Source organism: Halyomorpha halys, unplaced genomic scaffold, assembly GCF_000696795.3.
Source record: "Halyomorpha halys isolate HHAL.00 unplaced genomic scaffold, Hhal_1.1 Scaffold595.1, whole genome shotgun sequence".
NCBI classification, from domain to species: Eukaryota; Metazoa; Arthropoda; class Insecta; order Hemiptera; family Pentatomidae; genus Halyomorpha; species Halyomorpha halys.
In genome coordinates, this window is record NW_027112496.1 from 400,179 (window position 1) to 418,098 (window position 17,920).

At 29.4% G+C, this 17,920-nt stretch overlaps 1 protein-coding gene across 2 annotated transcripts in view; it reads left to right on the plus strand.

Moving 5' to 3' along the window:
- LOC106684621 (sialin) overlaps positions 1 to 17,920 on the plus strand; it is a 79,977-nt gene that overhangs the window by 54,485 nt on the left and 7,572 nt on the right. For both annotated transcript variants that reach the window (XM_014426807.3, XM_014426808.3), the window contains exon 3: positions 12,013 to 12,252. In XM_014426807.3, the coding sequence (XP_014282293.1) occupies positions 12,013 to 12,252 (240 nt within the window). The remainder of the gene's footprint in view (positions 1 to 12,012; positions 12,253 to 17,920) is intronic.

A 17,920-nucleotide genomic window follows, 5' to 3' on the forward strand; every position in this document is an offset into this window, starting at 1 on the left:
ATATGTCTCTGAGTAAATTAAGGTAAGGTAAATTATGAATAATAATGTTAAATAAATGAATTGATTGTAGGATCATACAAATAATGGAAACTTTTGTAATAGATTGTCCCTGAAGATGGCCGAATTGGCCGAAACGTTGGACATGTGAATGAAATAAATGTTTTGAGACTATAATTTGGATAGTGTTGTTGAATTATTTAGTAATAAACTTTGTTTTAAGGGAAAAAAAAGTTCCATCCATTTTTAGCATCTTTGAAAACCACCTCTTTAGTATAAATTTTTATAGAATAAAAGTTTTGGACAACATTCTAAGAAGTTATGAATGTTTACTCATTACTCAGAAACTCGGAATTCGTAGGAAAAAAGTCATAAATGTTTTGTAGCATTAAAGCTTATCGAATATTGGTTTAATTGATCGGTTATGAGCAATCAGTGCCAACTTCACGCTGGGTGCTCTGAGCCCGTGCCGCGAGTAACCAATACCTAGCGGTAACCTATTTCGGCCATTTTTTCAACCAATAAACAACCTATTCTATGTTTGTTTAGCTGATCACAATCAATCCTATGACGACTTTGAGAAGGATCAGCGATACAGGGTCTACTCCTTTGATGTTATTACTAATTTTTGGTCAAAGCAAGTTAATACAGAATACTTTCCAATACATAAATTTTACTGTACAGTGATTTTTTTTTTTTACTGTTGTACACAAAATTGGGGTTTATGAACCTCTGTGCTGGTAAAAATAAAAGTAAAAAAAAACACACAAAATCAAGTCAAAAAAATTATTAATTTTTTGTTTCTACGATAATTCTTATGTAATACTTTTCTAAAGACGAATCTAATTGATTTTTCTAACAATGACAATTTTTTAGACTACTTTATTCTTATAGTTTTTGTAATGTTTAATAAATTTAAACTGATTTATTACAATCAAATATATCATTTAATATTTTTTTACAGACAAAAAAAAAGTCGGATAATATATAATTATCTTTAAATCCATACAGAAATAAGTCAGAAAACGATAATATAAAATAAAATGCTACAATTATATAAAATATTGAAATTTATGTTGCTATTTCTCTGAAATCTACCCATGAAATACTCAAAATTTCACATCATTTTAGAATTTACCTTTTTTTTTGTTTCTATTGTTTGAGAAACTCACATATATTCTTATTAAGCCAACTTACGCTAATATTAATTTGCGTTAACAGTATTACAAAATTCGCAACTCCAACATTGAACAGTAATTATTTTAACTATCAATTTTGTTTTTCTACTGAATGTGAGTTAATTTTAAGAGATAACTATATGAAGGTAAATAGCACAATTTAAAACCATGTACTTATTTGAGATATTTATAAATATTATTTTTCAACAATTTCTTACCATTCTACATAAACAATACGAATTTTTAAGGGTCGGTTATGATGAAAACATGAAATAATGAAGGTTACATTAAACAAATTTCACCTCTGAAGTGGTATTAAAAATGTTGATTTTGTCGTAGTATCTTTTCAATGTTTGTTGAAGACACTGTCATAAAGATATATGTCGATTACACTCTGATAACCCCATAAACTTTATGTATAATTATTAATATATTGCGTAATTGGCCTCAAATTATGCATGCAAAATTTAACGAACGTATTTTTTAAAAATTACAATAAACATAATTTTTTTAACGTACTTACATATAAGCCTGGTATGCTAGACGATAGTTAAGAAGCAATTTTTTAAAAATAGTTCAGTTATGTCTTTTGTTACTTTTTAGTTTTTTTTATCGTACATCTTCGAACTTTTTTTCTATCTGCATGACTTTGAAACTTTTTGAATTACTTATCATCTCCCGAACAACACAACCATAAGGGCTATATTTTGGTATGTATGGAATTATAACCCATAAGATCTATTTTTCCTTTTAATGACATCTATTACTGCATTAGTTATTTTTGAATCGTGCAAATCTCGCAGAGTTATTTTTAGTTCATGGGATCTCACGTACTGTAGGGTAGCGTTAACACCTAGTTAACATTAAAAAAAATGTTACTTTTTTAAAATTTCGGCTGGATGCTAAAAGTTGGTAAGTACAGAAAATATATTATCTAATCTGGAGAAAACCCATCCTGATCTTATTGTGATGTCTGCTAGGCCCACATTTCGTTAAGTAAGTGCTGTGGTATTTCTGACATGCATAGAACTATCTTTCAGCTTGCTTAATGTTACAAACAATAGATATATATCTCACATTCAATTGAAAGATATCACCATTTAAGCGGCTAAGAAAGTATTTGCTTATTGTTATCTTCAGCTTTAGAAATCATCTAATGAAGCAATGTCAATTGTTTGTATTGTCAATGCATCCTGTAACAGATGTTATCAAATTAGTTGCTTCATTGCGTGAAAATGAAAGCAGTTGCAAAGGATTTAAAGTAAGTAATATTTTTTTATGATACGATTAAAATTTCGGGTCAATCCATACCAAGTAGTCCAAAATAAATTAAGTTAATTGATTAACCTTTTGTTACGATTTTAATGCCTATTCCTCCATATGTATAGGGATAAAATCTGTTAAGAATTTTTTTCTTATTTCGTTTACAAATGGTAACCATTTTTTCTTCGGCCATACGGGACTGAAATTGGTTTCGCTGATTGTTCAGAAACTCTATGACTTAGAAATATTATAAAAAAACTTGATCGTAGCACAATTAATTTACTCCATTTTCCCATAAATTTTTCTATAAAATGAAATATTATAAACAATTTACCTCCTTGTGTTGGAGGTAGGTACCGATTATTTATTCAACAAGAATAAGTATCATTCCTACTGATGCTATGCCCTGTTTTTTTATGTCATTCCAAAATATAATTTTCTCAAACTTATGAATCGCCCATGGGATAGGAGATCAGAAATTTGAAATTCATATAAGCTATACTGTTTCTTAGAGGATGGTTAATATAGTCCTTACAAGTTTATTTGCTTAGTTAAAGTTGTTGAATAGGTTGGTTACCTCAAGATACATTTTTCTGCATATATTTACTATAAATTCAATTTATTTTTCTAACAAAACTATTATTCTCACAAAAAATATTTAATACAAGTTGTAATATCTCTGATGGGACTGCTTATAAAAATTTGAAATTCACAGATTTTGGATATCAAATTTTACCTAAAGACAATTTTTGCGAATCGATTAGTGAATTAGGTACTCACTATTAGTCCTCAGAATAATTAGATGTATTAGTCCACTTCCACTCTTCAGTAGCTGGAATATGATTAAAAAAATTAGTGAATGACGAAGTTTTTGTCAAAGTCAATGAACAATGTTTTAAAAAAGTTAACACCACTTGAAATAAGAGCAGGAATCGGACGTTTATTTATTTCTGTGTTTAACATATTTTAATCAAAAATATTATTATGAAGAGAAGATGGTTGGGGTGCGAATAGAAAATAAAACAAATCAGATTAAACTATTTATTTAATAGTGCCAACGTTTCGGCCACAATTTCTAGCCTTCATCAAAGCAACTTGGAGGAGATCGAAAATCTAAATCAAGATAATCGCTTAGATTTCCGATCTCCTACAAGTAGCTCTGATGAAGGCTAGAAATTCTGGCCGAAACATTGGCACTATTACAAAGTTCTTTCAACTCATTTGTATTATTTGCTGACCTCACCCCCAACCATCTTCCCTTCATGTATATTATTCATGATTAATTATCTTCTCATCATTAAATCATTATTTATACAAAAAATATTTAGCACAGGCTACTGCAAACTTCTGTTGCTCCGCTAAGATAGGAGTAAAAAATGTGATATGTACGATAGTTCTAGCGATGTTAGAAGCCTCATGTTTCTTCGTTCTGTTGAAGTTTGATAATCGTTCAAAAATGTGAAAAAATACGGATGGAAACTCCAATCTTTTAAAATAAATTCAATTTTTAAATAAGTGAGCCCATATAGGTTCCAAAGACTACAAATTCCATCATAAAAAACAAAAATATTGAGGGTATGAAATAAGTGATGGATTAACTAGTATTATATTGATGGCTTAGCCAATACATGCAATGTTTTGCCAAGGATGAAAACAAAACATTGGTGGTGTACTGCGGGAACTGCAGTCAACCGCGCCATCAACCGATAGTTTTTATTGTAGAATCGATTCAGGCTCAATGCATGTGAGCGATTCTCATGGCCTCACTTGTAAAAAAATAAATGTAAATTTTTATTGCATTAATGTTATAATTTCTTAATTTTCTGTTTACTATATTAACAAGCGGGGCCTTTTTTTTTTTTTTTTCAATCATATTTATAATGTATTTTAATGAGCTCGTCATAAAAATACTAACGACTAATACCTTTCCTTTATCCGATACCTTTTTATTTATACTAAATCTTATTTACCTTACTCCCCAACGTTCCTCCAAATTCGAGCCAAATAGAACGAGCCGTTTGAAATGCAAATGGGCCAAGGAAAATATCTTTGTGAATGCGTAAATGATAGTAGTTGATGGCATCTGATTTGATAATTGATAAGGAACCAGTTAGGTACCAACACGCACAATTCTTGAAAATTTCAGCTAATTTTTCTAAGCTCCATGGGTGCGTGGAGTTGAGGAATTGGATATTTAGTGAAAGTGTATTTGAAATACATTCAAATATCAAGCCCAGCAATTTTAAAACAAGCGACAATCAAGGTCTTGAGCAATAAAAACTAAAAGGAAGGAAACTCGACTTTCATAAAGAAAATTCACTTATAAAAGCTTAATCAAACGAATCACTTAGATGTAGGCAGCTGTAAATACTACTATGGCACTAAATATCACTAGAACATTTTAATGGTTTTATGGTAATTAAAATTCGTAGTTACTGGGACGTTTGTGAGAATGGTGTAGATGTTGCTTGAGATCATAAGTAATACCATTTATATCTTTAATTTTATCCCTTAATTTACATTTTTTCCTAATTATAATATCTCTCTTCTCGTCTATACTATTATACTATATAATATTGAATAAGTCTATAGAACTCCGTTTATCAGGGCCTGTGATCTCAATACCGATGTTTGGTATTCTAAATGATGTTCTATTATTAATTTTTCTTTATATACTTTTGAATTCAGATTTTTTCTGACTATAAAAAGTTTTTGTTTATAATGAAGTAATATGAAAATATATCGTCGGTCAAATGTCAAAGTGGCGTATCTGGTTGAAAGAAACCGAGGTTAGCAAAATTTGTGGATACAAAGTTACCGTTTTCGCAAATTTAGATATCTTGTGTTTTAACGTGTCTTGGTGGGCCTCGCCCCGGCGATATCACATAACGCTTAGTAAAAAAAAATCTACGAAGCTCTTTTTTGTGGGTTTATACCACAACAGGAAAAGGATTTATACCACATCAGAGCCTCATTAATTCCAGAAAAATTCAAGGTTCTTGCATTACAGTTCTCGAAATCGTTTAAAGCTTTTACCAAGAATTGAAGCGGAATAGATTGAAATGATGATATGGAATTTTAAAATTAACTGTTTTGGATATAAAATTATCAACAGCTAAATACGTTCTTAATATGTTTCAACATAACATTAATTGCCCTCTTGAAAGATTGTTCATGTAATTATATTGTTAGAACACATATTTTTACATTCTCTTTCTTATTTATTTTTTACATAAGGTAAATATTAGATTACTAGTTCACAACTCCCACTCAGTATGGCGTGTGGGCGTGTTATCAGTTAACACAATAAAAATTTGACCATTCATTATTATTGGTTATAACCTAACACTCTAAAGCTTGGAGGAAGGAGTATGATGAAGAGGGTAAGTTCCCAGGAAAAGTGAAGCCAATAATGCAGACCTTATGATGAACTCCAGGGGCTTGGCAAAGGAGTAGAAGCCAATGACTGGCTGTTTTCTTTTTAATTTTAGATTACAATGACTTATATTCCTATTAATCTCAACGTACACCTGAGCTCCCAGAGGGGGGGGGGCGGTCAACTCCCCTCTGTTTGGCTTCACTCTCTCTTTGAAGGAGATAAGGGTATGTAACCCCTCTGCCAAAAAAAGTGATTCATATTTAAGCAATTCAGAATCGGACTGAAAAAGATTTGTTATGGATATGTTCTTTCCTTTTGAGTAGGGCGTAGTTAACACTTGCGATTTAATAAAACAGTAATAATAATCTCCTAGATTATAACCCATAACAACAGAGCGTTGCATATGAGTGAATATTTATATTTATTTTTGAGATACTTCATAAAAATTAATCATTAATAAAAGTAATGTGGAGCTACTAATACGTCACCACGATTCATAATTAAGCTCAAAAAGGTTTGACCTGTGAACCATATATCTCTAATCATTGCCATCAACATACCCTAATATCGTACTAAAAGAGTTAATAAATTTATTCTTATGTTTTTGTATTCTGATATATATTGAGTTTTTGTTCCTAAAATGGCTTGGTCAAATCGTTATGAAGTCATTACTAAATTGAGGTGAAATATTTAGAGCCAAAATTACATTTATTCGTATAGCTGCCCTCATCTTAAATGAACTAATCAATGAATTAAATTTATTTATAGCAATAAATTTTATAGTTATAATAAATAAATGTCATTCATGAAAAAAAAAAATGTATTTAGTGATCCTATTATTTATATTTGGAATTTCTTGTTATCCAGAATATCTCTGGCCAAATTATTTCGAAAATTATGGGATTCTAATAGACTATTTATATATATTCAATATTCTATATTCATGTTTTAGGTAACAGTAGCAACATTGTAACTATTTACAATAGTAGACTGTTATGTTTACTGTTACCTATCGATTTGGTTTTTTGTTGATAGAATTAAAATAAGTTCAGATGTTAGTAAGCCTAAAATTTTGTCTCAAGATTGCGAATAACAGTTAAATATTCTTAAATTAGTTTAAAAACCTTTCTATAGCTAACTAGAAAAAAACAATATGAAGTTTGGTTCAGACTGCATAACCTTTTTTTTTCTTAACAAAAAGCTGAAAAAACGCTTTGCTCTTTGATCCTCTGCCATTTTGTTAAAAGCCAAACCTTGTTTCGGCTCTTTATGGTGGGGGGGAGGAGTTAAAATAAGAGTGGTGTACGTCGATTAATCTTCAATTAGAGAAGCAGATGGAAAATATTATTCTGATAAAATATCAAATCCCAACTTTGCAAGGGGAACCAACTGAATATTAATATGAGGTTTTATTAACTGTGATTATGAAGTACATTTATTTTTCCAATTTTTTTTTAAACTTCTAAAAATGATCTATAGTATTCTGCCAGTCTATTAATAAACTTTTTGAGATTTATATAATATTTAAAAAACAGTTAACAAATCGTAAAACTAATAAAGTCGCGTTCTCTTTCAACAGTTCAGCTCTTCTAGGGCTTGATCCAATATTGTTAAAAATTTCACAGCTCTGTGGCTTTAACAACCAATTAACGATAAATAAACTATTTAACAATAGTAAATGACATCGGAAAGAATGAGTTTCATATTTTCTCGTTGAAAGCGGGCAAAAACTTACATGTAATTTTGTATATAAGATGCCATTTGTTTAATTAAACAAATCAATCTTCTGGTTATTGATAAAATGAGCTTAAAAATTTAATTTAGACGTATCTTTTATAGTTGCACGTATATATTAAGATTAATGGTGTAATATTGAAAATACATTAAAAACTTGCCAATGATATCCAAAATAAGGTATAATATTAAATTTAATTGTATAATGATATCAACTAGATTATTGACTTTTATCTCTTGACAGTGTAGCTTGTTTGAATTTTCCTCGTCGATTACTACTTAAAACGAAATTGTTTTCCTTCTATGAAACGAATTATCCTCATCATTCGTCCTTTATAACCATTTAGAAAAAAAAAGCTATAGAATTACTGGATAATGATTACAAATCTGATCTGTCATTATTAGTAAACTAAACGACTAAACGTTTTTGGTACTATAATTAAAGTTACTAATGAATACTGCTTCCTTTATCAATAAATGGAATACTATTTAATGCGACAAGCTTGCCTAGTAATAGGTTGCGCTTTTTTCTCGTCATTATAAGTGAAAAATTAAACCTAATTTGATACTTTTTTAATCTTTTTACTTTGATAAAATATAATATCGATAGAATAAGTCATGTTCTAATGATAAAAGCAGATTTTTTTTTTCTCGATCCTCCAGACTGGTTTACAAATAAAATATAACCGGCGCCAATAAGCAAGTCCACTGCAATCAAGTTGTGCAAATCAGTCTTCTGGTGAGGAAGGTGTGCAATGGAGTTTACCTAAAACGTTCGGGTCAAGGTTTTTGTGGTTGACATTTTTCAATACGAATAAATCTAATTTAATTATAACCTTTACTGAATTACTTTATTTAATAACTGTAATTTAATCAATTCACGTATTAATTAAAACTTGGGCTATCGTTAAATAACAAATCTGGTTGTGAACGTAATAAACTTGTCCGAATCTTCGTTATTGGTCATTTTATTTTATAATTGTAGCTATAAGAAATATAGCATATGACTGAAACTGGAATTAAAAATAAAAGGCGTCAATAATTTGTCATATTTCTTTTTTGTATTTAATACAAGAAGATACTGTTAATAGCTTGTGTAAACATCAATCGATTGACGTAACTGATTAAATATTTTGTTATTTTTTAAAAATGTATATGCTCGTAATGTATTTAACAATAACTACTCTTAAACTGTTTCATCGCTCCCGATACCTACTAATAACCCGATAACCTACAGGTAAGGTCCTTATAATCTAACTCATCCCCCCCTACTTTCATTACGACTGTCTAGTATACGGAGGTCTCTCGATTTAATAGGAAAATAGATTAAAGCGAATGATAAATTCTTTTTTAAGATTTGTCTTCTGACTTTATGGCGTTCTCAAGTTTTCCACCTCTATGGTGAGTTAAAGTTGCTCTTCATTTATAACCGCAGACAATATTTTCTGGGATTTTACCTATACCAAAGTATCAATTCCCAGCAACCTTCCTACATCTATAGTATCCTACAATTCTAACCCTCTATTCACCCACAGGAAACTAGATCCCGCCACTCTGACCTCTATATCCCTACCCTCAGAACTAGAAAATTCGAATATACCTCTTTAGCCCGTTCCACTGCCCCCTTCCTTTTAATATCCGACATGGTTCTTCCTTCATTTAATCCCTTCTTTTCCAATACCTTCTTACACCCCAAAACACAACACCGTAATTCATGATTGGAATTAGGATTAGAAGTGAATAATGATTTTTTTTTTGTAATAATTGATTGTTTTATTTTATTTTATTCGACTTTAGTACTTCTGTTATTTGCTTAGGGATTTGATTTTGTTAACATTGTATAATATTTATCAATATGGTAATAATCTTTAATACGATATCGATTTTTTTTAACTATATTTTTATTCTTTTCTTTTTTTTTTTTTTTATATTAATACCAATTTTATATTTATTTGCATAAAAGGGATTGTTTAATTGTTTTAACCTCTATGGTGAGTTAAAGTTGCTCTTCATTTATAACCGCAGACAATATTTTCTGGGATTTTACCTATACCAAAGTATCAATTCCCAGCAACCTTCCTACATCTATAGTATCCTACAATTCTAACCCTCTATTCACCCACAGGAAACTAGATCCCGCCACTCTGACCTCTATATCCCTACCCTCAGAACTAGAAAATTCGAATATACCTCTTTAGCCCGTTCCACTGCCCCCTTCCTTTTAATATCCGACATGGTTCTTCCTTCATTTAATCCCTTCTTTTCCAATACCTTCTTACACCCCAAAACACAACACCGTAATTCATGATTGGAATTAGGATTAGAAGTGAATAATGATTTTTTTTTTGTAATAATTGATTGTTTTATTTTATTTTATTCGACTTTAGTACTTCTGTTATTTGCTTAGGGATTTGATTTTGTTAACATTGTATAATATTTATCAATATGGTAATAATCTTTAATACGATATCGATTTTTTTTAACTATATTTTTATTCTTTTCTTTTTTTTTTTTTTTATATTAATACCAATTTTATATTTATTTGCATAAAAGGGATTGTTTAATTGTTTTAACCTCTATGGTGAGTTAAAGTTGCTCTTCATTTATAACCGCAGACAATATTTTCTGGGATTTTACCTATACCAAAGTATCAATTCCCAGCAACCTTCCTACATCTATAGTATCCTACAATTCTAACCCTCTATTCACCCACAGGAAACTAGATCCCGCCACTCTGACCTCTATATCCCTACCCTCAGAACTAGAAAATTCGAATATACCTCTTTAGCCCGTTCCACTGCCCCCTTCCTTTTAATATCCGACATGGTTCTTCCTTCATTTAATCCCTTCTTTTCCAATACCTTCTTACACCCCAAAACACAACACCGTAATTCATGATTGGAATTAGGATTAGAAGTGAATAATGATTTTTTTTTTGTAATAATTGATTGTTTTATTTTATTTTATTCGACTTTAGTACTTCTGTTATTTGCTTAGGGATTTGATTTTGTTAACATTGTATAATATTTATCAATATGGTAATAATCTTTAATACGATATCGATTTTTTTTAACTATATTTTTATTCTTTTCTTTTTTTTTTTTTTATATTAATACCAATTTTATATTTATTTGCATAAAAGGGATTGTTTAATTTGATTAGAAGAAGACAGTTTATTGAATTAATTACTTCATTTTCTTTGTAATCCTTTAATTTTTAATTAAGAATAAGAGTTATTTTGTTTTATTTACAGATTTTCTATTTGCTTATATTGTGGTATAAAGTAAGATATTTTTATATTTAATTTCTGGCTAGAATGTTTTCTTATAATTGTTCACGTGTGCTATTCTTAATGACCCTGGCTCTGAATAAAATTGATTTTCTATTCTTTTCTGTTCTATATTAAACAATAATATCAATCTGCTCCTTTTCTTCCACGATAAATTTGTAATATACGTTCCTTCTTCATGTACATGATGCGCATTAACATTACCAAGTAAATCTGATTAAATTAATAAAATTTAAACTTATGTATAAATACAACGAAGAATAAAAAAAAAACTGATTTGTCAAATAGGGTCTTTAAATTATCCGAGGCCAAGATAAAGATAAATGCTTTAGTGCCTTATTACCCATATAAATCGAAATATAAGGAAAACGATGAAAATGTCAGCTTCATAGGAATTTTGATGAAAACTTTACATTAAGCGGTTACTGCTATATATAATCTCCTTTATTACTATTATTAGAAATTAGGCCACCAAACTTTTTGACGGAATTCACAAACTTTTTCCGGCCCTGGTTTACAAATTGTAATAAAAATTGTTCAATAAGTACTTTATGATTAAAATTTACGATTTAGATTGTATAACATATCAATAGTAATAAGTTATAGTTTTATTTATTTATTATTATCAATTATGTTAAATATATATATTAATTAAAATACTACTTAACAATAAATATTACTTTTATAATATTAATTAAAATGAACAAATGGCTTTAAAATATTTAAAATAAATTTTTTACCATTTCTTACTTTAAAAATATAATTATCAATCCAAAGGAACATATTTAAAAAATTCATTAAACATTTTAATTTATTTTTAATTTCTAATATGATTCTAGTTGTCAATTTTTTTTTTTTTTTTGTATGATCATCAGGGGCCATTTTTGGTATTGCCTGTACATCCTGTACTTGATCGAAACTCACCTAAAAATAATTCGATTTGCGAAATACAAATAGTCTAAAAATTGTTTTCATAATGCATTTTTATTTACTTTTCTTTATAAAGTATATGACGCTCAAAGACAAATATTCAAACATAAAATGTTGAAACACCAAAAAATCTTCTTAAAGAAGTAAGGTGAATAGATGAACTGTTTCATATTATTTATCACTAAATATACTTGCTGAGTGTAATCCATACACGAGTGATATAATTTGATGATTTTTTACAGACTTCGACAGGCGGTTACGACTGGGACGAGTCGACGCAGGGTATGATCCTCTCTGCCTTCTATTATGGCTACATCGTCACGCACATCCCCGGAGGACTTCTGGCTCAGCGCTACGGCGGCAAGCACACCATGGGCCTAGGCATCTTCTCCACCGCTCTCTTCACGCTCCTAACTCCATGGATAGCTCCCATGGGTGCGGTGCCTCTGATTATCCTCAGGGTACTAATGGGCTTGGGCGAGGTGAGTTTTTCCTTCCATGTTAATTATATTGAATGTTTAATTTATGTATTTGATTACTTCATAGTACCAGAAACTGTAGTGGTCTTAGTAGAGTTAAAAACCTATGAGACACTGAGGACATGCTGAATGAGACTGAACTCCACGTTCTGTCAGAGAGCGATATATGAGCAATATACATATCCAGATATACAAACTACTAGTTATTTGTTACAGCTGTTCAATGATTCCTCTAGCAAAGTATAATAGAGCCCAGTAAAATTGCAAGTTAACACAAAAAAATTGTACAATAATTTATTTCAATGGATTCTAATGTAAAACTATTTACACAAGACGGTAGTAAAAAGTTTACAACTACAACAAATAGATTTTTAAAAATGGCTGTCACATATTTGTGGATTTATAGCCAATAACTCCTAATTTATTTTATAATATATTATATTATGCATTATAACAGTATTCCATAATATTATATTCTGGCAATACAACAAAAACTAGTTATTCTAGGAAATTTATTATTATAATCTACTCCATGATTCATTTAATGAGTCATAATAGAACTGTTCAAATTGAGTCAATATTTTCCGAGATACAGTTTTTCAAACATCTTTACTGGAAGATTATTGCTTGACCGTGTGTAAAGATGAAAGGAATATGGTCCGGGTGCGGTCAAAAAAACTCAAATAGTAGAATTATACTATTTTATTGAGCCAACGTGGGGCAAAACGTTGGCTCAATAAAATAGTATAATCTACTATTTGAGTTTTTTTGACCGCACCCGGACCATATTCCTTTCATCAAACATCTTTATGTTTTTTTTTTCCAAATAAGTTGATTATTAATGGAGTTATCAAATTATCTGATGAGATAAATAAATATCATTATTTACAGCGCGGCTTATAAATATTTTTACACGGTTTTGGAATTTTGCAACATACATTGAAAATGAGTTATATATTAAGAAAAGTTCGATATGTAAGGAGCTATTTGACGTATAAATGTTTATTAAGTCTCAATTTGAAGTTCGTTATAAAAATAGTTTATAATGAACAACCCCGTAAGAGTAGCAGTTTCTATGTTATTTGCCAAAATAAATTCACAAATTGACGTTTTTTTTTAAGGAAAAAATTTTTGCTTTTGATTAACTGTATCTCGGGAGTTATTGAACTGAATGAACTCCCTTAAAGCTCAGATTGTTAAATGCAGTGCTAAGTAGATTATAATGATATTTTAACTGTTTGTCATATTGTATAAAGTACTGGCACTAAACTACATGGTAAAAACAATCGTTTGAAAAGTACAACTGACCTCTGATATTTTGTGTTTTTAAAAATAATCTTTTCTTTTGTTCTTTGAAATGTTTAAATATGCCGCAGAAAATTTAACGTAATTTAATTTTGGCAATACCATTATTTTTACCATTAAAATGCATCGAAAACGAGTTAATAAGTAAAACCTATAAAAAATTGCTTTTTCTGAACTTTTTTTTTCAATATTATTTATAATATTATTAATATTAAATAAAATTATTTTTTTATGAGATCGTCAATACATATAGCATAACTTTTTGCTCCGTCTTTTGTAAGATAACTTCCTATTTTGAGCTATCCCTCCTGGGTCAATGTCATGTTTAAATAGGATGGAGTTGGAAATAATATAAAAAGTTTTACAATCAGAACGGAGCGGTTACTAGTAAAATAATAATACACACTAATAGTACTTTAAATAATACAAAAGAATTATTCATTCTAAAATAACTTAAAATGTATCAGCTATTCAGAAGAAGGTATAAAATGTAAGAAATTATGATAATTCAATCATGAATAGAATAGAGATTGAAAAAGTGACTGAACTGCTAAAATGTCTGTTGAGACTAAATAGATAAACAAACATTATCTTCGAATTTTCATAAATTATTAAACAAGAGGTAAAAATTTGAATAATGATCCTTTCCAAAGTTGTTTTTCAAAACTAATTTCAACAAACGTGAAATTAGCTGAAAAACAAGAGTCTTCATGAGTATAACACAATATGTTATAATTATATTTTTAAAAACATTAGATTTGGTTCAAGATGTCATAATGATATAGTCAGTTGACAAAACATTGTCACCATGGTGATTCTTTTCAAGGTCCTAGTTAAACCGCAGCGACAGTTGTCACATTAAGAAATAATGTTACTTCTTTGAAACTTTAAGGAAACAGGAGATATGTTCACTAATCACCCAGAACCAATCACGTAGTTTTATTTTGTTATTTAATCCTAGATTCCTATGTAAAAATAAACCTTTTGTATACTATGATGGTTTTTGCTTTTAGTCATTTACTTGTATCATTTAACGACCTCACTGTCTGATTACATTGTGAGACGAAATTCATTCGATTTTATATTGTTCAGCAATCCTACTATAGCTTAATAAACGCCATTCCCAAATACATTTAGGATTTTAGAGTTTGTATATGAAAATACATAATTTGTTACCAAACTTCGGTGAAGGTAATACGGTTTAGGGGTTTGATATCATCTGCTCATTTGTAGGTTGGTATCAATTTTAAATTAAACGGCTCAACTGATTTTCAATTTTGATGGCTCAGATTATTCACTGAGACCTCGGCATACTTTTGATACAATTTTAACACAAAATATTGTAACTAAGTCTATCCGTCTGTTACTTAGGCCAAATTTTTGAGTGAGCTCTACGCACGATTTTTAAGTTCGATGTCTGAAGTTACTCAGTAATTTCCCGTTAGTGTTTACAAACAGTTTCAGCTCAAAATATTGAAACAATATTTTATAATGTTTTGTAACGAGAGGATTGAGTGCTCCTGGTGGCAGTGTAGATGTAGTCAGCACTGATATTTACATTGAGTTATAGATATTATTTCTTAGGAATTAATAAGTATTGATATTAGTTATACATTTTAGTATTGATATTGGATATTGAGTGCTCCTGGTGGCAGTGTAGATGTAGTCAGCACTGATAACAGTACGATGACCTACCTGTACTCCTCTTCAATTTACATGTTGGGCTTATCACTTTTTAGTGTCTCCTTCACGGCCAATATAAAATTACTATTGGAGGGGTATATTGTAGCAATAATATTGAAACGTGTCTCTCTATATATAATAATATAATAATGTCCACTCAATAATGATGATCATACAAGTTGAGCTTTGTATTAAATGAAGTTAGTGTCTCATACACAGTTGGTTTCTTTAAATTATTACGATTCGTGGCTGGTGATTATGAACTAAAGTCATAGTTTTGATATAAATTGTACATTTAATCTTTGAGGAATCTATAAACTAGTACAAAGTATATTAATAAGGCTAAAGCATTGTACGTTTTTATAGTGACATTGCAATTAATTTCTGAAATCTTGCAGTAAGTTAAGTATTAAGATTAAATAACATTTAATTTACTATTACAATAAAAATATTGAGTTAGAAGGGATAGAAAAGAGTCTTGGATTAAAAACTAAGTATGTTGTGTTGGAAACCCAACTAACATTTTAAAAGGTAGGAAGTTTTTCGCTTAATTAATTAACGGCTTTCTAAATAAAACCATCAGGAAGTTCTAATAGTGTTTTATTTTATTTTTTTTTTTTATGGCTCAAGTCCAGAGTTGAGGACCTATACAGCCCCAGAGTGGAAATGTTCAACAAAAAACTAGACTTGCTTAAAAAGAAATTGTCAGCTTTTCCGTGTGGAATCGGACCACATTTCATATCTCCTTTGTGAGAAATGAAGTAAAGACTCACCTCCTTGTACCATGATTCCTATATATTACATTTATTATAATTTTTAAAAAAATGTAAAATGTATATAATCAAAAATAGGTCCGAATTAATTTACATAAATGTGTGCAATAATTTACATTAAAAATGTGCAATAATGTACGTGTATTTTAACAACTTAAAATATTGTGTAAACTTCTCATTTATAAGCTATAAATTGTATTTAGTTAGGTTAAAAATATAATTATACTATTCACATCTAATTATTTTCCAATTATAATGTAATGGCAGCCAAACCTCCGTTTATTTATAATCACTTAATAGCTATTATATTTTTTCAATGTTATCATGACACTTATAATCAGTATGTTCATTTGTCATTTTTATCTCTAAATGGTTCCTCTGCTAAAGTGGTCACGTATTAACTAACTTATTTTCATAAAGTACAGTACTAATACCTGGTTACCGATATTTATTTTCCTAATGTGTTATGAGCTTTTTGAGAGACATTTACATGCATTTTTTCAGAACCGGAGCCGATTTTTCCTATACATATATATTGAAGATAATATATTTAAATCATCACATCAACTCCTTGGGAGAAAAAAACAATCCAAATAAATATTATTATCGTTTTTTTTTTTTATTAACTAACAAATTAAATGCTTCACAAAAAATTATATTTGAAAGACAATTAATTTATCTTCAAAGAATTATGGCCTTCGTAGTTCTGCACGATAAAAAAAAATTACTGTATTATTAAACTATCATTTAAGTTTTTCCATTTTTTTTTCGAATTACCCACCAACACCTATATATTTCTTGAAAATTCTACGTTCTCGTCTGAAAAATAATTACTTTTTCTGCAAAAATTTATGATCTACAATTCTGAACGATAGAAATAATTAGTAGAATCTAAACTAGCCTACGGCAGGCTTAAAGATTTTGTAAATATTTTACGATGTGACTCAAACTAGTATATCGGTTCACTGAATTTATTTTTGATAAACTAAATAAACATCGAACTAAAGTTTAATTTGCTTGCCATTTGTGACAGGAATGTGTATTATGTAGCGAAAAACGTTTTACGGCTCAAAATAACAACAATAAGAAGTTTAGTTTTAATTAGTTGAGGCAGTTTATTTATTTATGAAAACGAGAAAAATATAAAGATTTTTTATCCTCCTTCTTTTTTTTATTTTTCAAGGCGGCGAATGTTAGGTTTATAATTGTTTAAATCCTCTTATGGATCTTAATTTAGGAAAATGTTTCGTCAAAATAAATTTTTCTGTTCTCTCATATAAAGCAAGCAAAAAAATATAACTGAAAGATAACGATTTACATTTGTTATTTTATTAATAAGATTCAATAATAGGAAAATCAGATCCAAGGGCTTGAACAGGGGTCCAACCTTAACTCAATGTTTTTTTTTTTTATTTTAAATTTGGCCGGCTTAATTATTCCTAAAATCCATATTGTATACAATTTATCATGGTTTCAGAATCGTATACGTCGTAGTGGTTACTTAAGATCCTTTAAAACAGCAGACCGGTTCCTGAATAAGCTAAGGTAGGGTCTTCCTTCACCTTAATATCCAGTCGATATGAGGTGTAAGTTGCCAACAGAATTCTACCGTGCACCACTTACCTGGGGAGTTAAAGTTCTCTGGGAGAGTAATCACTCTTTCAATAGATACACAGCCATATTATTTTCACTCTAAACCAACGGCTTCCAATCTTGGTGTACTAAGCGAAGTAACAAAAGAAAATTATAATTGAAATAGCAAGTATACGGAGCATTCCAGTATTTATTCTGACATTTTTGTTTCTCCTTTTCCTTGATGTTCAGCCGCTCTAAAGATAATCATTCTGACATTTTTGTTTCTCCTTTTCCTAGATGTTCAGCCGCTCTAAAGATAATCATTCTGACATTTT